The following is a 20,599-nucleotide window of genomic DNA, read 5'->3' on the forward strand; positions in this document are numbered from 1 at the left end:
TACATTCTACTGGAAAGGACCATACTAAGTGAAAGGTGGACATTGTTTTATGATATGGGGAGCCATGCAAAGGCCTGAGGGGAAGTAAGTGATCAGTGTCTACCTGGCAGATGGGTGTGCCAGACAGAAGGGACAACAAACACGGAAGGGCTCTCAGGAGAAAACACACCTGGAAGGAAAATGGAGGGCAATTTGTGACTTGGGCAAAGAACTGCAAACTAGGAAGTGTCCAGCAGAGGCATGAAAGTGAAGAGGGCAAGGCACCCACACAGCAGAGAATGGGAATTAGAGTTGGGCTGCAGCCGAAGGGGTTTGGCAAGTGATGAGGGAGAGAGCAGAAGCTCCGGGAACCTCAGGCGGCGAGACGCCGCCATGCTCTGGCAGCATGGACACGAACCTCAGAACACACAAAGGGGACGATTCATGAAGCTTTCTACACTGGATGTGTGTGTTTATCAAACGTTGTGTGCTGAGCACTAGGGATATAGTCAGCAAGACAGTGCTTGCCCAGCATGCCTGAGACCTTGGGGTCAAGCTGTAGTACCACAAAAACAAAACATCATAAACCGAATACATAAAATGTATTTAAATGTTAAAAATTTTTAATTGAAAATTTAAATTGCTTTTAATTAAAAAGAAAAAACTTTTAAATAAATGCATGTGAAAGACAAAACATTGAACCAGTATAAAATAGTGCATAATAACCAGCAGATTCCTTTCTCCTACGACGCCATTTCTTCCCAGGGGCACCACGACTGCTGTGTCTTTCGTTGTCCCTTCCCAGAAATACACAGTTCTTTATATCAATGCATGAATGTAACCCCCTTGCTTCATTTTATGTGCAAATGGCACCTTACTCCTTGGTGTATATTGTGCACTTTGTTTTTGTCATACATTCTAGTCTAGTGAACATTCTGGTTTCTTCTTGGGCTCCACCAAATTCTTTTGGATACAAAAACACTAGGAGCCAGAAGCCCTGGGCCCCGTTCTTGATTTGTCTCCTTGGTACAAATTTACACCTGTGTGCTACTTAAGTCACTGGAAACTACTATTCACACCCAATATATTTGCCTACAGCACCTTCGTCTCCCACTTAGATTTGTATAAGCTCATTAAGCTGGTCTTAATGCATTGACACCTGCCATCTTTCTCTAAAATATTTGACACTTGGCAGTTGGAGAGGTAGATCACACCTGTCATGAACTTGATGTGGAATATCTTAATGATATTTCCAAGTCTCTATGATACAGAATATTAAGGATAGTCTTTAAGCTATTCTCAAAGATAGGAACTAAAATTTGCATTTATTTATAATATGTAATTTATCAGTAAGTACTCCAAAATTAAAATTTTACATACATTTTTACTTCTGGTTGAAATGGACATGGATTGTCATTATCTGCCTGAATGGGCCACAGGATAGCCACTGATCAAGCATCCTGGATGTACATGTGAAGGCAGTGCTGGGTTGGAGAATATGACTTGGTAAGATGAGTAAAGCAGTTTGCCCTTCTGAATGTGGGCAGTCCTCATCTAGTCAGCTGGAGGCTTGAGTAGAATTTAAAGACTGCCCTCCCTCAATGGAGTAAGAGGGATTTCCTCTTGCTTAATTTCTTTAAGCTGAGACATAGGTCTTTCCTGGCCCTTTGACTCAAACTGAAACAGGCTTTTCTTACATCTGAAGCCTTTCAGACTAGAACATGACCTCAGGGTTCCCTCTGAGGAATTCTTGCCTGGAATTGTATCAGAATGAGCATCAGAGTTACCCATGTCTCATTATATTGATAACATTCAGCAAGGGCAGTCTGTCATTCAACCAGGGATTGCAGTTGCCTGGGAGCTTGTTGAAAACATTGTTGCTCTCCTCTCCTCTCGGAGTTCTGATTCAGGGAGTCTTGGGTGGATCTGGGAATCTCCATTCTTAACAAGACACTCAGGATGGATCTGATGGAGATGGCGAGACCTCCATGATTGAGCTTCAGGAACCTTTGAGAGCAGGCCAGAATTGCTTCTTTTCCAGAATGAGATCTATTGTAGACAGTAGTACACAAAGCAGCCAAACTGCCGAGAGTCTCCCAGAAGAGGCCTGTTGGTATGGAGGTACCTACACTCATCCTCAAAACCTGAGAAAGGGCGCTGATATGGGCCTCATAGTTCCCAACTCTACTCAGGAATCCAAATTATGCCCAACATGGGTGAAACCTGAAAACAAGCAGCAAAATCTCCAGATGACAAGAAAGCTTGGATCTGGGAGACCATAGTACTCTTTGCCCTTTCCCTTCCTCCCTTTCACTGATATCGGGCTAAGGAAGCCAAATAGACCCACACAGATAATATGTTGTTTGGATATGGATGAATATACACGGCTAAAGCAAATTCCGTCTGGGGAAATTCAGAAGAGTGAATTCCAGTCTGGTAGACAGCATCAATGACTGACTGGACATCTGTGTAGGGCATCTGGATGGGAAATCCTGTGACCTGGATAAGGTTAGAACAACACAAAGGCACATTATAGTCTAGAAGTCTGGAACTACCATATCAGAAAGGTCACAGAAGTCTTAGTGATGTGGCGGTCTTGACAATAACTGGCTTTTGTGAGGGACTATGATATTCTAGATACAGATAACTGAATGAGGTAAATTCACCCTCACTGTACAGATTGGGCAGAGAAAAACAAGAATCTGTACAAGCAAGAAAATGTTTAGCTGACATAGGACAAACGTGGACCCTCCAGATAGCAGACTGCTAACAACAATCATGTTTATATTAAGTCACTGTATGATGATAGTATATTAAAGGAATGTGGGCCTAAGTAACGTTACATAATAGTACACAGATGACAACCATGAACCCTTCATTCAGCCTTCCACTGCTTCCCTCCGGAGGGTTTTTCTCATTCTTAAGTCTGTTCTCATGCCTTTTCCATGTGCACTGTCCTTCCTCTTGCCCACCTAATGAGATTTCATCATTAGTATTTTCTGATCTGCCTCTAGCAGGTGACTTCTGTGAATGCACTCAATTGTGTCTTTACTGCTTACTGCCATAATCCCAATGCTTAGCCTGGCACAGAACAGAAACTTTTTAGCACTTACTAAGCACTTGACGTTGAGTGAAATACTAAGGATAAACCTTCTTACTCTTCACCATGACCACAAAACAGACAACTGTTTTGACCCCTGTTATCCAATGGGACAACAGGTATAGATAGATGGGTTAGATGACTTCACCTAGGTCGAAATAGGATCTGACTAGAGGCGGCAGGGCTCAATATTGACCTGATTATTGCCTACTATGTATTATCAGTCTTAATTATTTTACATGGAAACTCCAAACTTTCCTTGGCTTATATTTAATTATATTTTATTTATCTCTTTAATCCCAAATTCTACTAAAACCAAAGAAAAATAAGAACAACCTCTTCCTTATTCCTGAATGGATGGTACCTGCAGACCCCTCCCTAACTGCTAGGATCTCCTGGGAGACATCTAGCTTCCTGGATGGTAGATGGAGAGGTTCTCACTCTTGGAAAACTAGGGTTTCTAAGAACCCAGTGGACCAGTTAATAGAGGTCAGGTGGGGTATGTGAAGGAACACTGATGCTAGACAGAGTAAGGAAGGGGGGCGCTAACAAATGTCCACCTTATTTGTTTTTGGACTTGCTAAATTTGAGATGCATTTTCATTCTCCAGGGAGATGCCAATGCATTGACAATGGTAAAAGGTGAGGTTGGGTGTCAAGGTCCAGGCTGTACATAAAGTTGGCAGTAATTTGCATCCAGAGATAACTCAAATTTCCTGGACTTCTCTTGCCCAGAAGCAATGACTCAGAATCCAATAGGTTACAAGAGATCATTTTTCAGTTTCCTAGTTTCAGAGTGGACATTTTTCAGAGTTCACCATTTATGGTCATAAAACATAGAGTTGGTTCTGAGAAAATGCCATGCATGTGATGTTGATTACATCACAACTTTTTGGTTTATAAGTAAATCGAATCCAGGCTGAAGCGCTCAATCTTGACCTAAATATTGTCTATTATGTATTATTAATCTGATATTTTTATAGAGAAACTCCAAGCTTTAAACTTTGGCTTATATTTAGCTATATTTTATCACTTTTATCTCAAATTCTATTAAAACAAAGAAAAATAAGAACAACTTCCTCTTTATTCCTGGTTGAATGGTACCTGCAGACCCTTTCCTGACACCTCAAGTACTCAACTCCTAACAGACCTCTTCTTTGTCTCCTGGGAGACATCTAGCCCCCTGAATAGTGGAGTGAGAGAGTCTCACTCTTTGGATTTTCAATTCCTCTGTCTTTGGACATTTTGGACAGAGTTCAGATTGCTGTTATTTGCCAGTTAACAACAGGTTAAAGCCAAATGTCATTTGCGCATTAAATCATATACAAACCCAGTAAAACTGTAGCAGCCTTTCTAATTCACTGTCTTCAAATGAAGCAAAACTCCCGGTGTAAAACTCTAGCTTAGGAAGGATTTGTCGCAGAATAGAAGTGCACTGCCGATTCCAGCGTGTCGGGTGCTTAGGGCGCCATTCCATCATTTTACATTTCAGGGTCCTTTCCATCCTATGGTAAGAATGCAAAGACAACTCCTTTGACCAATTGTGACTCAGTAAATGTCACAAGAACTTTGTCACTTGATGAATGAGAAAGAAACTTGAGATTTAGGAGGGAACCAGGCATTTACAGTGAGGGATGCCAGCTATGATTCACACTGATCAATCAAGTAGGGAGAGGTAGGCTCTTATTGGCTAGGGAAGGCCAGAAGCTTCCATGAATAGCCAGAAAGTGAGTTTTCTAAGGGTATCTCTTCCAGACACCCAAGTACAGCAGTTGCTGTTTGACAGCGCCTTTCATGTGATTACTGGCTGACATTTTACTCATCCTTTGCAAAGGGCAGAGTGTTTCCAGGAAATTGCCTTAAAAAAAAAAAAATCAGATACCTGGTCTGGGTTATTAGCAGAAGTGGGATTATTAGTTCAGTTAGCTCAGGATGTGGATTTGGGAGGAAAGAAGGCATGGGTAGTCGCAGCTACCCACCCACACTAGATTGTCATTCTATAGGAGCAGAGATTTAGACCAGCCCTGAAATGGTGCCTGGTAGAACCATGTTGGGGAGAGGGAGAAGGGTGTGAGTTGGTTCATGGGTCCTGTGAGTGGATGACCTTGTGGGGTTGAATCTGTTACAGAGAAGCTACTGACAGTCTCTTCCCAATTGAGTTACAGTGCAACTCCTGAGTTTACAGTATGTTGGCTGAAGTGCTGGTGTGTCTTAATGGGGGCTGACATCAGGATGCTTCACCTTCTGATACTGATGCAACTAGAGTCTAGACCCCTAGAGCCTGTAGTGTAAGTAGTTCTGGAAGCAATTCTAATGCAAACTAGTTAGGAACCCTTTCCCTGTTGTGCTTACTGTTTTCTAGAGAACTGGAAAATGGGGGCTGCAGAGATGGCTCAACTGTTAAGAGCTTTGGGTGCTCTTCCAGAGGACCCAAGTTCAATTCCTAGCTCCCACGTGGCAGCTTACAACCATCTGTAACTCCAGTTTCAAGGGAGCTGAAGTCCTCTTTGGCCTCTGTGGGCACCAGACATGCATGTGGTAAACACCCATACACATATATGCAGGTAAACACCTATACACATAAAATATTAATGTTTTTTTTAATCTCAAAGAGGGAATTGTAATGAGTGGGGATGGAGTAAGCTTATATGCTATCAAGAAAGGGAAGTGACAAGTTGACTTTGGTCACACTGTTTTGATTGGTTGACAGTGGGTTACATGCCAGCCTGCTGTGTGAGTGTGAACCTCTGCCAAAGCTGCAGACACATGTAGAATAGGAGTGAAGCCTTCTATCTAGTCTATGAGCCATTTAGGGATTGATTGAGGATCTCCATAAGGCAATGAATGAATGTATATATTGACAGTGGATTACATGCCAGCCTGCTGTGTGAGTGTGAACCTCTGCAGAAGCTGCAGACACATGCAAACTAGGAGTGAAGCCTTCTATCTAGTCTATGAGCCATTGGGGATTGATTGAGGATCTCCACAAGGCAATGAATGAATGTATATGTTTGGGGAACATCCATGATTGACAGTGTTGTCAAGTGTTTGTGCTATCCAACTGAGATGTTTTTACTACAACCAGGGTCATGGCCATTAACCTCCATATCCTTCTACAAGGTGTTGGCTTTTGTTTTATTATAACCATGGGCTTATCAACTATCTACACTGAGAATGTTTCAACTATGGCCTATCATGCCCAGGGTTAACATAGACTGTCCTGTCAAGTCAAGGGATTCTTTAGTTGGTAGAGGAACCATTTAACATGCTAACATCAAGAGACTGTAGTTCAGTAGGACTAGCTGTTGGAATCTCTCTTTTCATGTTTCTGTTGCTGAGTCTAATTGATAGATGTCATTCTGTAATTATGTTTCTCTTATTGGTTAATGAATAAAGCCCTGTTGGCCAATAGGGTGGGACTAGGAGACAAGGAGGATTCAGGGGGAGGTAGGAGAAGATTCAACATGTAGGACCAAGAGAGCATAATTCTGGGCCATCTCTCCGGTAAGATAAGACCACATGGAAACACTTAGATTAATAGAAATGGGTTAACATTTAAGACCGAGCTAGCCAATAAGAAACACTAGTAACAGGCCAATAGCTTTATATCTAATACAGCATCTCTGCGTGTTATTTGGGACTGGTGCAGCTGTGGGACCAGGCTCATAACATCTAATGAGCACTTTGAGAGGCTGGGTTAAACGACTAGAAGATGGTGGACAGAAGATGGATAGAAGGACACAGTACCTGCTCTTCAGATCTTCTACCATGCCTTTATTAGTGTCACAATAAACTATTTCTTCAGGCTGAAATGTAGACATCTTAAAGTTAGGAACGTCCTAGAGACCACCTTTAGATCCCAGTCACCCCTGAAGTTTGGGGACTGGGAAAAATGGACCAAACTAGTCTCTCATGGTAAAAAGCAATCTCAAATTCAAACAAAGATCACACAGTTTCTTTGATTTCCACACTTTTACTCAGCACAGGGGCAAAGTTATAAAATACACTCATAGGTAAGACATTTGCTATTCTCATTTCCTCTTTAGACAAATATCTGGCATGCTCATTGATCTCACAACACTGGTCTCTTACCCTTATGGTAACTTTGGCAAAGTTACATAATATATCTCTGTTCTGACTCTCAGTTCCTTTGGTCATTAGAACAGGAAAAACAGTTGTGCATACTGGTTTGAAGTCTTAGAACGATTTTAAAATAAGGCAATCCCTGTAAAGCCTGACATTTATGGAATGCTCAATAAACACCAGATAATACTGTTGCTCTTCTGACTTGGTTTATAACTATTCTTTTCTGGGTCTATATTTCTTGTAGCTGGCAGGAACCAATTCCTTGTGTCTACATGAACCTACATATGTGTGTACGCTTAAACACACAGAATCCACTTCACACTCCCATCTCCAAACCTTTGCTCCACTCCACACCTGTAGCCGACAGTAGGGAGCAGGGTTCTTCATGTTTGCTTATTTCCTGTCCTGGGTTCAGTTTACCTCTCAAGTTCCTGCCTAACCCAGCTCTGCCTTCCTCGTGAGGTTCACAAGAGCTGCTTTAAGGGGTTGGGCTTCCACAGTTGCTACTTGGGGCATTTAGAATTGGGGGACAGAGGAAGCTGGAGGCTAAGGACAGGCAAACCCCAGAGTGGAATGAAAGTTGTCCAGAAAGGAAACAACACTTGTAGGTCTAGAAGTTCCCAAACTGGCTCCAGAACCAACCCTGGACATGTGAAGTTGGTAAAAATGCAAGCTTTCAGCTCTGCTTTCATGCCCACTGAATCAGAAACTCATTTGCTTTAACAAGTCTCCCAGATGAATCTGATGTCTGCTATGGTTGGACAGCTACTATAGTGAAGGGCAGACTCCGGCCCACTGAGCAGGGCAGAGAAGTTCCGGTCTGAACTCCAGGGACACCTTGAGGGGGCTGCAGCTACTCCGGACAGTGCAGGGAGACTGATTCCCTGACCTGGCAACCATTACCTACCTACCCATGGGGCAACACCTGTGGATTAGTGAGTCCCTCCATAGTGAGTATGTTAACTTGGTGAATCCTGTGATAGGAGCTTTGTGAGTTTTCCAGTTTTGCCAAAGGTACCATCTTTGCAAGAACTTGTGTTCCTTAAAACTACAAAAAGGTTGCCTGTTAATCTTGGCTCTGGATGTGCTTGTATTACACAATGAAAGGTGTGTTCGTGGTCATGTAAAATAGTGGTCAGAGAGTAGCTTATTCTGGGATGGATGTGGTAATGCAGGAGACTGACTGGAGAGAGATACAGCCCAATGGTAGTGCTTGCCTTCCATGCACAAAGCCCTGGGTTCAGTTCCAAGCACCATAAAAAGGCAAGGGATATACAAGTCCAACAACCACAGAAGCTTTTGAAAAACCTATTATTTGATTATGGCCTCCCATAGTGATGTTAGCTTCTGACTTCCCTGAAGATTAAAGCTCAAGTCCCTACTAGCATTTTCCTTATCCCTTGACCTGCCTCTGCTCATACAGCAACCAAGATTCTGGAAGCTCCTGGAAAGACACTTCCTGGCCACTGCAGGTTGTGCTGCTAGCTGTTCCTTGGAGGCCATTCATTTCCCTGAATTCCAAGGAGGCAAGTTCTGCTCACTTAGCTTGTCACTTTCCTGAAACCCCTGAACTCTCTTCCCTCTTCCTGCTGTGAGCTCCCCAAACACAAACAAACAAAACTGTCCCACACATTCATGATTTCTCTACAGCACTCATCATTAGCATGGGATAGTGCTTGGGATTTAGCTGTTTGTTTTCCTCCTTGAAAACAAAGAATAGCGACTTGTCTTTCCCTTTGTGGCAGCTACATCTAACACAACACCAACAGGAAATCACTATATGCCACCTAACTGGACAAGAAATAACTGAACGGACAAAAGCAAAACAACCAAAACACAAGCCTTGGAGCAGATTATTCTCTCTCTAGGAGGCAGCAGTGCTGTAGCCTTGGCTAGAGAATGGTAGAGGAAGCATGGACGGTAGAGACTGTACATGTGGTTTGCTCAAGAAAGATAAGCACATTTCCCTTTTTTAAAAATACTACTTCAAACAGGAAGCACAAAAATACATACATATACTAGTGGAGAATGTGTAGAAGAATGCACAAGGAACTGGTGGACGGTAGTTATTTCTTAGGAGATAGGGAAAAAGACGTTGAAGATGGAAAAATTCTATATTCCTTGCTATTCTTGACTTTGCCCCCTGTAACTACACATTCTTTCCTTTTGGTACCATGAGTTGCCTTGAATTCACAGATAATCACAGAGAATGATGTAATGAATACATACCCAACATGTGACCACTTGACTATACATAATCATTGCATTCTTCTATACTTGTTTAGATTTTTACTAATTAGTTTTATTTTATTTATTTATCTAATTTATTTAGCAGTACTGAGAATTGAACCCAGGGCCTCATGCATGATAGGCAAATGCTCTACCACTGACCTACATCCCAGGCCCTTACTTTAGATTTTTTAAAAAAGAACAAAAATAAGATAGCTTGCCGGGCGTTAGGGGCACATTCTTTTAGTCCCAGCACTCAGAAGGCAGAGGCAGGTGGATCTCTTGTGTAGGCCAGCCTGGTCTACAGAGCGAGTTCCAGGACAGCCTCCAAAGCAATACAGAGAAACTCAACCTCAAAAAACAAACAAACAAACAAACAAACAAACAAACAAAAATACCCAAAATAAATAAGATCGCTCCTATGTATATGTAGTTATCAGCTATTGCTCCAGGATCTGCTTGAATGTTGGATACTCCCTGTCATGACGGTAATGGACTAAACCTCTGAAACTGTAAGCCCGCCCCCAGTTAAGTGCATTTTCTTATAATAGTTGCCTTGGTCATGTGTCTCTTCAAAGCAACAGAAAAGTAACTAAGACAGAAATTGGCACCAGGATAGTGGGATATTGCAATGACTTGACCATGTTGTTTTGGGGAGGGTTATGGAACTCTGGGCTGGGAAAGCCACTGAGTGTTGAGAGCTCAGTGGACCATTCCACAGGAGCTTATTAGACAGAGTACTGAAAACAATGCAGATGAGAAGTGACATTTCAGAGCCAAGCCAAGACTACCAGGCCATTTGCGGGAGCAATCTGAGGCGTCTGGTCAGCTGGGGCTGAAGAACCGGCTGTGATTAACAAGATGCCAGAACCACTAAAGTAAAACGGTTGCTTTGCTGGGACAATGGATGCTGGTCAGCTGGGGCTGAAGAACCCGGCTGTGATGAAGAGGCCAGCCTCACTGAGGTGAAATCTCTAGAGAAGTGTTTCTTCAGAGTCAAAACATATGTATACTCTGCTCTCTCTTTCTCCTTCTAGGTATACTGCTTCCTGATATTTTCTCCATGCCCAGTCTAAAGTTAACCTCTACCCCGAATTTGGTATTTAGCATTCCTATAAATACCTTTTCAAATACATTGTATATACAAATGTTTACATGGGTGTATACATATATACTCAATGGAGTTTTCAAACTTAAGTGGTTTTGTACTTGGTGCATTATTTCACACACTCTTTATTTTTCTTTGCATCACACCTTTTATATCCATTCTTGTTGATATGCATAGCTCTAGGCCAGCACTTCTCAACCTTGGCTAGAGATTGGGATTGGATCTGGGAAGCTTGAAAAACTCCTGACAAGCAGGTTCACCCATACACTCTAAGGTAATACACATACAGATTGAGAGCGTCTGCAAACTGGTTCAAATACTTTCCCGTGCTGTGGAAGACACACTGTATGAGTATTTCACAACCCACAGAACAATTTCCTAATTGTGAACTGTTTCTAATTCCTTACTATTTTGTTCTATTCATCCATGCCATTTGAGTCTCTGCTGACAGCTGGGGTTTTCTCCCTGTGCATGTTTCCTAGGGCACATGCTGGGGTTGAATTGGTGGATCACAAGTTGAGCATGTTCAACATCATATCATCAGGCAGTTTACACTGCCCCCATTTCTCTGCTTTTTGTTAACACTTGGTACAACTACACATCCTTTTTTCTTGTTATATTTCCCTGATTATAAGTGAGGCTGTGCATTGGAATTTCTGCTTCTATGAATGTCTTCTGCCCATTATTCTATTCTTTTTCTCTCTCGCTCCTCCTCACTGCCCCCCCCCCCCCGACTCCCTTTTCTTTTGGCTCAAGGCTTCTAGTTTGTGGACTTTGTACCTGCCTTCGCTCTGCCACTCCATAGCCCTCCATCCAGGAAGTGCTACTGATCACAGTACAGATATGCTTGGCACAGCATTTAGACCCTGGGTCAGTCCTGGTCCCCTGCCTCCTGAACTCCAGAGCTGTTTCTTCCCATCTTCTTTCAAAAGTAGGGAGTAAGAGTGCTCCATCGCGGTCCTTGGCTTCAGATGGGACGCCTGCTCCAGATCCTTCTCTTGCTGAAGTGGTTTTAGATCTTGCTGCCAGCCTTGTTTCAGCTGCACTCACTTGGTACAATTTCTGTCCTGTTTTCATTCCGCAAGATAACTACTATGGTTTGGAGTTCAGAGAAACTCTTTTATCTATCATTTTTTATATTTGACCATCACCAGATGTTAAAACCTACTGTGCCATGTTGAACATAAGTGCTGTATTGTGTGTGTGTGTGGTGGTGGTGGAGGTGTCTCTGTATTGTTTTGGAGCCTGCGCTGGAACTAGCTCTGTAGACCAGGCTGGCCTCAAACTCACAGAAATCCGCCTGCCTTCACTTCCTGAGTCCTGCTGGGACTAAAGGTGTGTGCTACCAATGCCCACCTTAAATGCTGTATTTCTGATGGGGCAAGGTTATAAGATCTAAATAACACTCAAGATGATGACATTTTTTTCCTCAATGCAATCTGGAGGGCAGAGGAGACTCATTTTGGGTGACATTGCCGAGCAAGTCAACAACCAGGGACTGCCACAACTAACAAAGATTAGAAGCAACAGTGACTCTTATGCAGAACACTTGAGAGACTATGTACCTGTACACTTTGGGCTTTTGTCCCTTGAAAGTCTTTAGGCAGCAACTGTTTCCAGAAGCTTTCTTTTGAATAGTCAAAATGTACGGCCATTGGTGTATTATTCTGTTGAATATTAAACCAGACCTATAAAAACATTAACAATAGGTCACTGTAAACCCATGGGAACACAAGACCCATATCTGGTAAGAGCGGAGCAAATGTTTCAGCCTGGTACTCAACAAAGTGGCCAAAGTCAAGGGAAGCCTGAGGGAGGATTGAATTCCAGGGTGCCACAAGGTCAGCATTAGCTTGGGGGGGGGTGCCACCTTGGAGCTCTACAAGCTGGCTTTAAGGGTGAAAGATGGCCTGACCTCTGATCCCACAGGCTCCTGAGTACCACCATTTCAAAGCTCCTGGGTTATTCTAATGTGTGCTCAGGACGACGTGAAGAAATACCTCCTCCATATACTTACATTTCTATCATTGAACAGACAATCCACACTTTGCAAGGGGCAAAATGGGTCAAACTGCTTATGACACTGCCCTGTTGATGGGTTCCAAAGCAAAGACTCTCCAGTTTCCTGGGTTAATACATAAGCCACATGCCCCTGCGGAAGGAAAATGATTCAGCCATATTTGCTGTATTGTTGACTACCTTCTACATAATTGTTCTGAGCTTTAAAAGTTTTTGGGTGAGTCTAAAAACCTAGCAGCCAAAACAAAACAAACAAACAAACAAAAACTCTGAAAAAACAAAGAGCCCAAATCAAGAAAGTTCCAGAAATTCTCAGACCCAGGTAGTATGAGGATTTAAATTAAGAAGACATGTGACCCAGTGCCACCATTAAAGGTTCTGTAGGGTACACTGATGGAAAAGAAAAAAAAAAAAAAGAAAGAAAAAAAAAAAGAAAATTAATTTTACTCTACCAACATCAATATACCATGATGACTGTCTAACAGATAGTCCTAAAAAGAGCTGTAGGGAATTCACTTTGGTTAGAATATACTTGGAGACTGAACACTACTAGGCAGAGTAGGGGAAGATAAACTGGCCTAAGGTTATGAGGGAATCGTTAAGGGAATTTAAAATCCACTAAATTAAAATTGAAAGCAAGACTTGGAATTAGCTAAAGTATAAAGGAAGACAATCTACTGAGTAAGAAGCCCTGGGCTGGGGAGTTGGCTCAGTGGGCAGAGGAACTTGTCATGCAAAGCTTGTGACCTGCGTTCCATCCTGGGAACTCATCTGAAAGTACAAGGCAAACCCACAGAGTTCCCCTCTAATCTCCACACATGCACCTTGGCATGTTGACGCCCCATATACACACTAGTAATAATACATATGCATTTAGAAAAGATACTGAGAATGAGTTATGAGCCACTGAGGTGGCTTAGCAGGTAAAAGCCTGCCAGCCTCATCCCAGGAGCCTGTGTGAAGGCAGAGGGAGAAAGCACTCAAGTCTTCCTGCGACATCTGTGTGCTGTGCCTCCTCAATAATAAGTACAACTTTACAGTTTTCCAAAAACAGGTATTTTGCTCCACGTGTTGACACTTTCTTAGTGAAAAATACATAATTCAAATAATGATAATGTTTAACATTTATTGTTTAGGCTAGGATTCACAATGATTTTCTTTTTAATTCACTCTCAATTCTACGAGGTAGGAACATTTATTTTTCCCCTCTTTAATGAGAAATCAGAGTTTAAGATGGCTACGGTGACAGGGAGAGGCAGGATTCCATCTGTGCAGAAGCTAGGGTCTGGGAGACAAGCAAAGGTGAGCTCAGACCTAAGGGAAGCTACTGGGTGTTAACCTAGCCAGGCTCAGCACTGCTCTGTGTACCCCGATGTCCCTAGTCTCTGGTCCAGAGCTCTGGTTCCTCACTATGCCTCTCCACAGTGAGAGGGGTTTTCACCCCAACCACAGAACTGAGGTGAAGCCAGCCTCCTATGGAATTCCTTCCTGATACAAATAAATGTGTTTATTGAGATCTAGTTGTGTGTTTACTGCCACCTAGCGGCACTTACAACTACAGCAGGGGACCAAATGTGGCGTTAACAACTTTGACAAACAATAATCGATGACAAGGGATGCTGGGAAATAAGACATGGTGACAGAACAACGACAAAAAGACAGGAGGCTGGAAATGCTGACCTGTGGACAGATATCCATGTGGGGCTATAAGCAGTCCCAAAGGACCGCTTCTGGAAGGATATGCTCAGAAAGACATAAACTGAGTCGTGTAATGTTTCCTATCAGTAAGGATGCATTTCTGATCAGTTATTGGGAGGTTAAATCTGGATGACACAATTGGCACGCTTCTTCAGGGTCTTCCAATGTAGATCGGAAACCCAGAATGATGGTGGTGGATGAGGATGCTGTATAACCCCCGATCCCATTCATTGCACATACGCCATAAACAGCTGCTGTTGGATGATATAATTTAATAGTCCCAGTGGCCTTATCAGGTAGAAGAAAAGCTACTCTGCACTGCAGAAATTTTGGTGATCCACCACTGTCCTCAAGCCACAAATGTTTGCCTGTGAAACTCTCTGGCTCATCAGAAGTCTATCAAATATGCAGCTCAGATCTGGTTTAGTCTTGTTCCCATTTTCCCAGCACTTACTTCTAGGACCGAGGTCCCCAGGAGCACCAACGCCTTCTTCCCGAAGTACAGAAAGAAATTACAGAGAAGTATGGCATGCTCTTCCTTATTTCCAATAGCCAAACTAATGCAGCACTGGGCAAAAGAAAAGGAACAAGAATAACACAATATATTCTGAAAGGAGGAGGAGAAAGGAAAGAGAAAGTCAAGTAGACTAAACCACACATTGAGAGCCTTACACTCCCTGCAGTCTAAGTGTTGACCCTACCATCTGCTAATACAAAAACAAAACTTCATGTTCCGGCTTCAGTGAGGCATGAGATACGGAGAATAGTAACTTAGAACACCAGGCCACTCTGATACCAGGACAGTTAACATGTTACATAGGGAGGCCAGACAATTTATATCCAAAATGAGGCATTGTTGTTGGGAACAAATATTATGCTGCCCTGAGCTTCTGAGGAAGTATATCAGATAAGGAATCACACAGGATCTGGGGGAAAGCAACATTTTGGGTCCTGGAGCTACAGTCTGTCCTGTACCAATGCAGTATTTGATTCAAAGAAAGGAAGAAATATGAGTTAGATGATGCCCAATCAAGAAGCATAATAGAAGCTTCTTTACCCTAAAGTGCTGAATAGCTGAGCTCCAGGTAAAAGATAAAATACAGGGCACCCGACATGACTGGCTGTACAGCAAGAAGGAATGAGGACAGCAGGAAAGGCAGTCTGGTGACCTACAACTCACCATCATTTTTGTTCGGTCCCTAGAATTTTGTTTGTTTGTTTTATTTTTTTGAGACAAGGTTTCTCCGTGTAGCCCTGGCTGTCTTAGAACCTACCATGTGGACCAGGCTGGCCTTGAACTCACAGAGATTTGCCTGCCTCTGCCTCCGGAGTGCCAGGGTTAAAAGCATGCACCACCAGGCCTGGCCTTAGTCCCTAGAATTTTTTTTAAAGGAATTTTTTTTTGTGTAAAACTCTGGATTTTCAGCTTCTGTTGAAAAAATTCTAAAAAATGTGGCTTAAATGTTCAAATGATGGCTAGCTGTTAGGTTTCTCAGGCTGTCCAAATATCCAGAAATGAGTTCAAACTGAACTACAGGAGGATTTCTGGTACTTAGGTAAAAGCCAGCATTCTTCAGGCACTTTGTGAAACCTGTTCCCATTTGCCAAAAGATTTCCCTCACCTCTGGCAGAAGGGACAGATGGCTACCTGTAGCACCTACCACTATATCAGAGCACATGCTGGCATCCAGGCTCCCTCAGCATCACAAGCAACTGTTATACACTGCAAAGTCCATGCGAGCATCCTAACCCTTCCCACCTCCTCCCCTACCCTAAACTTCTTCCAGCTCATGGGCTTCCCGGCCTGCAGCTACTCATCCTTCTTACAACCCGCTAGTCCTACTCTCCTCTCTCTTATGCACTTACCCTCTCTCCTTCTCCTGCTCTCTATCTCCTACTCTCCTAGCTCTCTCTCTTATTTTCACTATTCCCTGTTACTCTCTATCTTCCCTCTCTCTCAGATAGTTCTGGCCATGTCCAGTTTGCTTCTTTTTCTCTCTGCCCTGAACTCCTTCAGTTAGCTCTGGCTGTCCTCTCTCTCGTGTCTTTAATAAAAGCCTTAACCATATCATGGAGTGCTCAGGTCGGCAGGTTCTTGGCTGTGCACCCTCAGACTCAGTAGTGACCTACTGCTGAGCAGCAGTGGTAACAGGTAGAGGAGGCTCACACTCCCACATCGTTAGAGCTCCAGAGAGGGCCAGGCAGATGGGATGGGATGAGGAGGCCGGCAAGCTCCTCCTGTTTATTCAACAGCATGGAAACATCTTATAGAAATGTAACAAGAGGCACAGCCACACCAGTGTGTACTGGCTGCATCTGACACTAGGTGACAGGTTAGCCGAGAGAAAATCTCAGACATGCAGTAACACCTTCATTATATGTACTGTTGGGGCTGGGGAGGGGGTGCTCAGGGGTATCGGAATGCTTGATTTCAGCTCAGCTTCTTTAATGTTCAACATGACACAATACCCTCAAATGTGTTTTGATTAGATAGTCTTAAAAGAAACTAGACTAAATAACAGGATTCTGATTTCTGCCAGCTTCCAATTGTTGGACTGGAGCCTCCAGCTCCCTTCTGCTTGATCTGGAGAGCCCCATTCCTCCCTCTCCAAGCCCCGCCCTCTCAGAGAATCTCCAACAAAGGAAAGGTGAGGAGAGCCCAGCTCTACATTCTTGGCTGCCTTGCAGGCTCATTCCCTGAAGTTGCCAGCAGCCCAAGTTCCCCGCTTAAAAGCCTACCATAGTTGGGCACAAACCCAGCTTATGGAGGACACACTATCACCCCTCTGATGGGAGATGTCATTTTGTATGTTTCTCATACTGGGTAATAATAAAGCACTGTTGGCCAATAGGAAAGGAAGATAGGAGAGACAAGGAGGAAATAGGAAGTAGTAAGGAGGAGTCAAGATGGAGAGTCTGGAGAGAGCAGTATGTGGCAGCCGGCTCCCGGTAAGAAGAACACGTGAACATACATAGATTAACACAAATGGGTTAATAACTAAGGCAGAGCTAGCCAATAAGAAACAAGTAACCGGGCCAACAGCATAGTATCAAATACAGAGTCTCTGTGTATTATTTGGGGCTGGCGGTGTGGCGGCGGGACAAGACCAGCTGTGACAGACGAAAAAACCGTACACCTTACACCCCTCACCTGCAGGGTGAAGTATTTAAGCTCCCTCCTTTAGTTCAGGTGCACAATTTCTCCTGCCCCTTCTCCTGCCCCTCCATCCCATCTCTGGGGGATGGAGGACTCACCAGAGTTGCTTTGCTCAAAATAAACCTGTTCTCTTATGTTTTCAATTAGGCTTGATCTGGCTTACTGAGTCAAGGGAAAAACCTACTATCGAGGTACAGAAAACTCTATTACCAATTGTTGGATCCTGAAGCAAAATCTTCTGCCTATGTCCACTTAAGTCCCAGTTAGTGGAAGGCAGGACTATTAAGTTAGTTCTGTACATCTTAGTCCATTTTAGCCCAAATCCAAGGGGTAAGTGCCAGCAGAGCTATCAACTCCAGATCAAGGTGTCCCTCTAAGAGCTTTTTGGTTTGTGTTTTGTTTTGTTTTGTTGGCCAGACTCTCATTACATTTCCCTGGCTGTCCTGAAACTCACTACGTAGACCAGGCTGGCCTTGAACTCACAGAGATCCCCCTGCCTCTGCCTCCTCAGTGCTGGGATTAAAGGCGTGTGCCACCACACCCAGCTCTCTCTTAGGCTCTTTTTATATTTGTATTGAAAGTAAGTATTGGATGTTTCCTAAATTTAAATATGAGAAGAAATAAAAACCAAGTGTCCCTCCACTTCAAGGAGATTTTAACTGAGATATATGCTTATATGCTTGCACAGTGTGAGTGTGGGGTCAGTTTAAAAGCAACTCAGTAAAAGCTAAGGTAGGAGAGGAGAAATACTAAAATTAGGGTTTCCCGGTTTGGAGAAAAAAATCATAGACTCCCAATCAAATGTAAATTCCAGGTGATATTAAGTATGTGTCTGCAATCTGTGTGCATAGAACCAAAAACGATGCTAAAGAAGAGCAGTTACAGGAGCTCCCCGTCCAGAGGGGACTGGGGACACTTGCTGTGGAAACCATTCTGGCCATTTCCACAGAGACAATCCACACTGCTCTCTGGAGCATGCCATGGCCCTGCACTGCTGAAATTCTCATGGGATAAAATACTCATGAGGAACTGCTTTGCATTTGAAAACAAATCTTCTTAATGACTTATTTCTACTGGAATAGGGAGCTGGAAAGCACATACAGTTATCAAATATCTTCACAGTTGACAAGGCAGAACACTGCACAGAAGAATGCTACTTTAAGACAAGTGAGAAATTTTACACATCTCAACCATACAATGCCATGTGTTACCTCTGATGTCATCCATATGTCAAAGCCATCATTTTCATCCAATGTTTCTGTTGTGAAAGGAATCAAAGAGACAAATCGAGCGATAAGGTCCTGGAATAAGATTAACGGACAGTCAGTGAGCATATCCGTTGTCCAGCACGGAGTTTCATAGACATTCTCTCTCCAGAGCACACTACGGGCCTCTCAGAGGTCCAAGCTCAGAGTGATGACATAACTTGTTCTGACTCACAAAGGTAATATACTATGTGAGCCCCTAGGGATTGGGCCCCAGTGGCCTGAGCCAGAGACCCCTTGCTAGGCATTATATTTCATTGTAATAAATTATTAGAATTTAAAATACTATAACACTGCAGCAACAGGTCGGCTTTTTTAAAAGGTGCAAAACAGCGAAGGCGCAACTGGCTCTTGCTTCAAGCATCTTTCTGAATTCCTTTTCTTATAAACTTGCATTAAGCTGTTGCAGCTGGACAACAGAAGTCACATTGGGGATTTGATTTTCCCTCCCCACTAGAATGCCACAAACTAAGACTAAAGGAAGAAAGGAGGAAGGACTTAAAGGGTTCTTTAACATTCGAAGTGATGTGTAACAAAAGTCTGTTATGCACAACTATGACTTTTTGCACTGATGACTTCATGTGGTAAGTCACACGCCCCACAATGCTCCATAAGCACAGGAGAGTATCATTAGTGTCCTGCATTTAAGTCACATGTCCCACAATGCTCCTCGAGTACCCAAGAGTACCCAGGAATACCGTCAGCTCCAGGGCAGTGGGTGTTAAGACCAACCGGCATGAAGAAACCATGATGGAAAGGCAAAGTATAGTAAAAGCAATCTAAACCCAGGCTTTGATTTTTAGCTCAAAAGATCCTGTTTAGAGAGCTTTGTAACTTATACACAACATTAACTGTCTGAAGAGAACAATTGATCCCCTGCTAAAAAATACACTTGATTCTTCACACAGGCTCTATAATCTGTATGAAACGGAAAGAAAAGAAACGGAAAAAAAAATTATCACTCACAAGGGTCGCATTCGAGTCTTGAAGAAATATATCCAGAAGTTGCTGTGGTGGATTCAATGCCTTGATATATCTTGTGACAAAGACCTGCATCCCTTCACCATTAAAGACAGTGGTCACGACTCTTCGGTTGGGAAACATGGCCTTACAGTTCCTGGTAAAAGTCTGTGCTCGCTGCAAAACATCTATTTGATCTGTAAACTGGAATCAGATTTTTAAAAGTTCAATACTGTGCTGCTCATTTGCTTCCCCCTTAGACAGTAAGAGGAAAACCAATGTTTACCTCTGATATCTTTGAAATTATTACTGGTTTTTAAAAAGTTTACTCTTTTTTTTGATAACTTGTTTCAGAATAATTTGGTGTGAAACCTACCTCATTTAGTTTTGGATTGAATGTGATATATGATATCTGAGGTTCAATTGTAGCGAAAATATTTAGGAAGGTACATTCTTTTGGGTTCTGCCCACTGCAGTCTTCTCTAGGAGGGACGTAAGTGTTACTCCACGTGTACCCAAGCAAAATGGGTGGGATGTTCACTTGAAATGTCCCGCTAATCTGAAAGAACACGTGAGGAGAATCATCAGTCAAGCCTATATCCCAGATCCATCTCCTCCCCAGGAGAGACAGGCTTACAGGGACATGGGCTCCTGCTGGGAATCACCGGGCTCTCTGCGGGTGACCAGCGGGCACTCCTGACTGCAAGGATTCAGGCATTACGCTGTCCTCCCTGTCACCTGGCAGAATGCACTCAGGCAGTACCCTGGTCAGCCCAGGTGCAAAGGACCCCTTTAAAAGAAAGATCTCCGCCTACTTTTTCCGCTCTTTTCTGCTGTTCACTCCTTTTCTGTGCTCTCTCTGTCTCTTTACCTCTTTTTCCTTCCCTCCCTCCCCTTTCTAATAAAACTTCTCACTTAGGCTCTGACTGCCTGGCATGTTTGTCCCTCTGCCTAGTTCACCTTCGCCCAGCATGGAATCCACTGAGGTCCCCCTCGCAC

General features: G+C 43.2%; 1 protein-coding gene across 1 annotated transcript in view; it reads right to left on the minus strand.

The window, feature by feature from the left end:
* Positions 1-2,273: 2,273 nt before the first annotated feature.
* Positions 2,274-20,599, minus strand: part of Cc2d2b (coiled-coil and C2 domain containing 2B) — a 95,934-nt gene continuing 77,608 nt past the window's right edge. The window contains exons 25-33 of the mRNA XM_051200039.1: positions 19,977-20,159; positions 19,607-19,804; positions 18,587-18,676; positions 14,673-14,786; positions 12,519-12,653; positions 12,067-12,189; positions 6,826-6,884; positions 4,409-4,583; positions 2,274-2,478 (exon numbers count right to left, since the gene is read on the minus strand). Of these exons, the coding sequence (XP_051055996.1) occupies positions 2,290-2,478; positions 4,409-4,583; positions 6,826-6,884; positions 12,067-12,189; positions 12,519-12,653; positions 14,673-14,786; positions 18,587-18,676; positions 19,607-19,804; positions 19,977-20,159 (1,266 nt within the window). The 3' untranslated portion in view covers positions 2,274-2,289. The remainder of the gene's footprint in view (positions 2,479-4,408; positions 4,584-6,825; positions 6,885-12,066; positions 12,190-12,518; positions 12,654-14,672; positions 14,787-18,586; positions 18,677-19,606; positions 19,805-19,976; positions 20,160-20,599) is intronic.

The sequence above is a fragment of the Phodopus roborovskii genome, unplaced genomic scaffold (assembly GCF_943737965.1).
Source record: "Phodopus roborovskii unplaced genomic scaffold, PHOROB, whole genome shotgun sequence".
Classification (NCBI taxonomy): domain Eukaryota; kingdom Metazoa; phylum Chordata; class Mammalia; order Rodentia; family Cricetidae; genus Phodopus; species Phodopus roborovskii.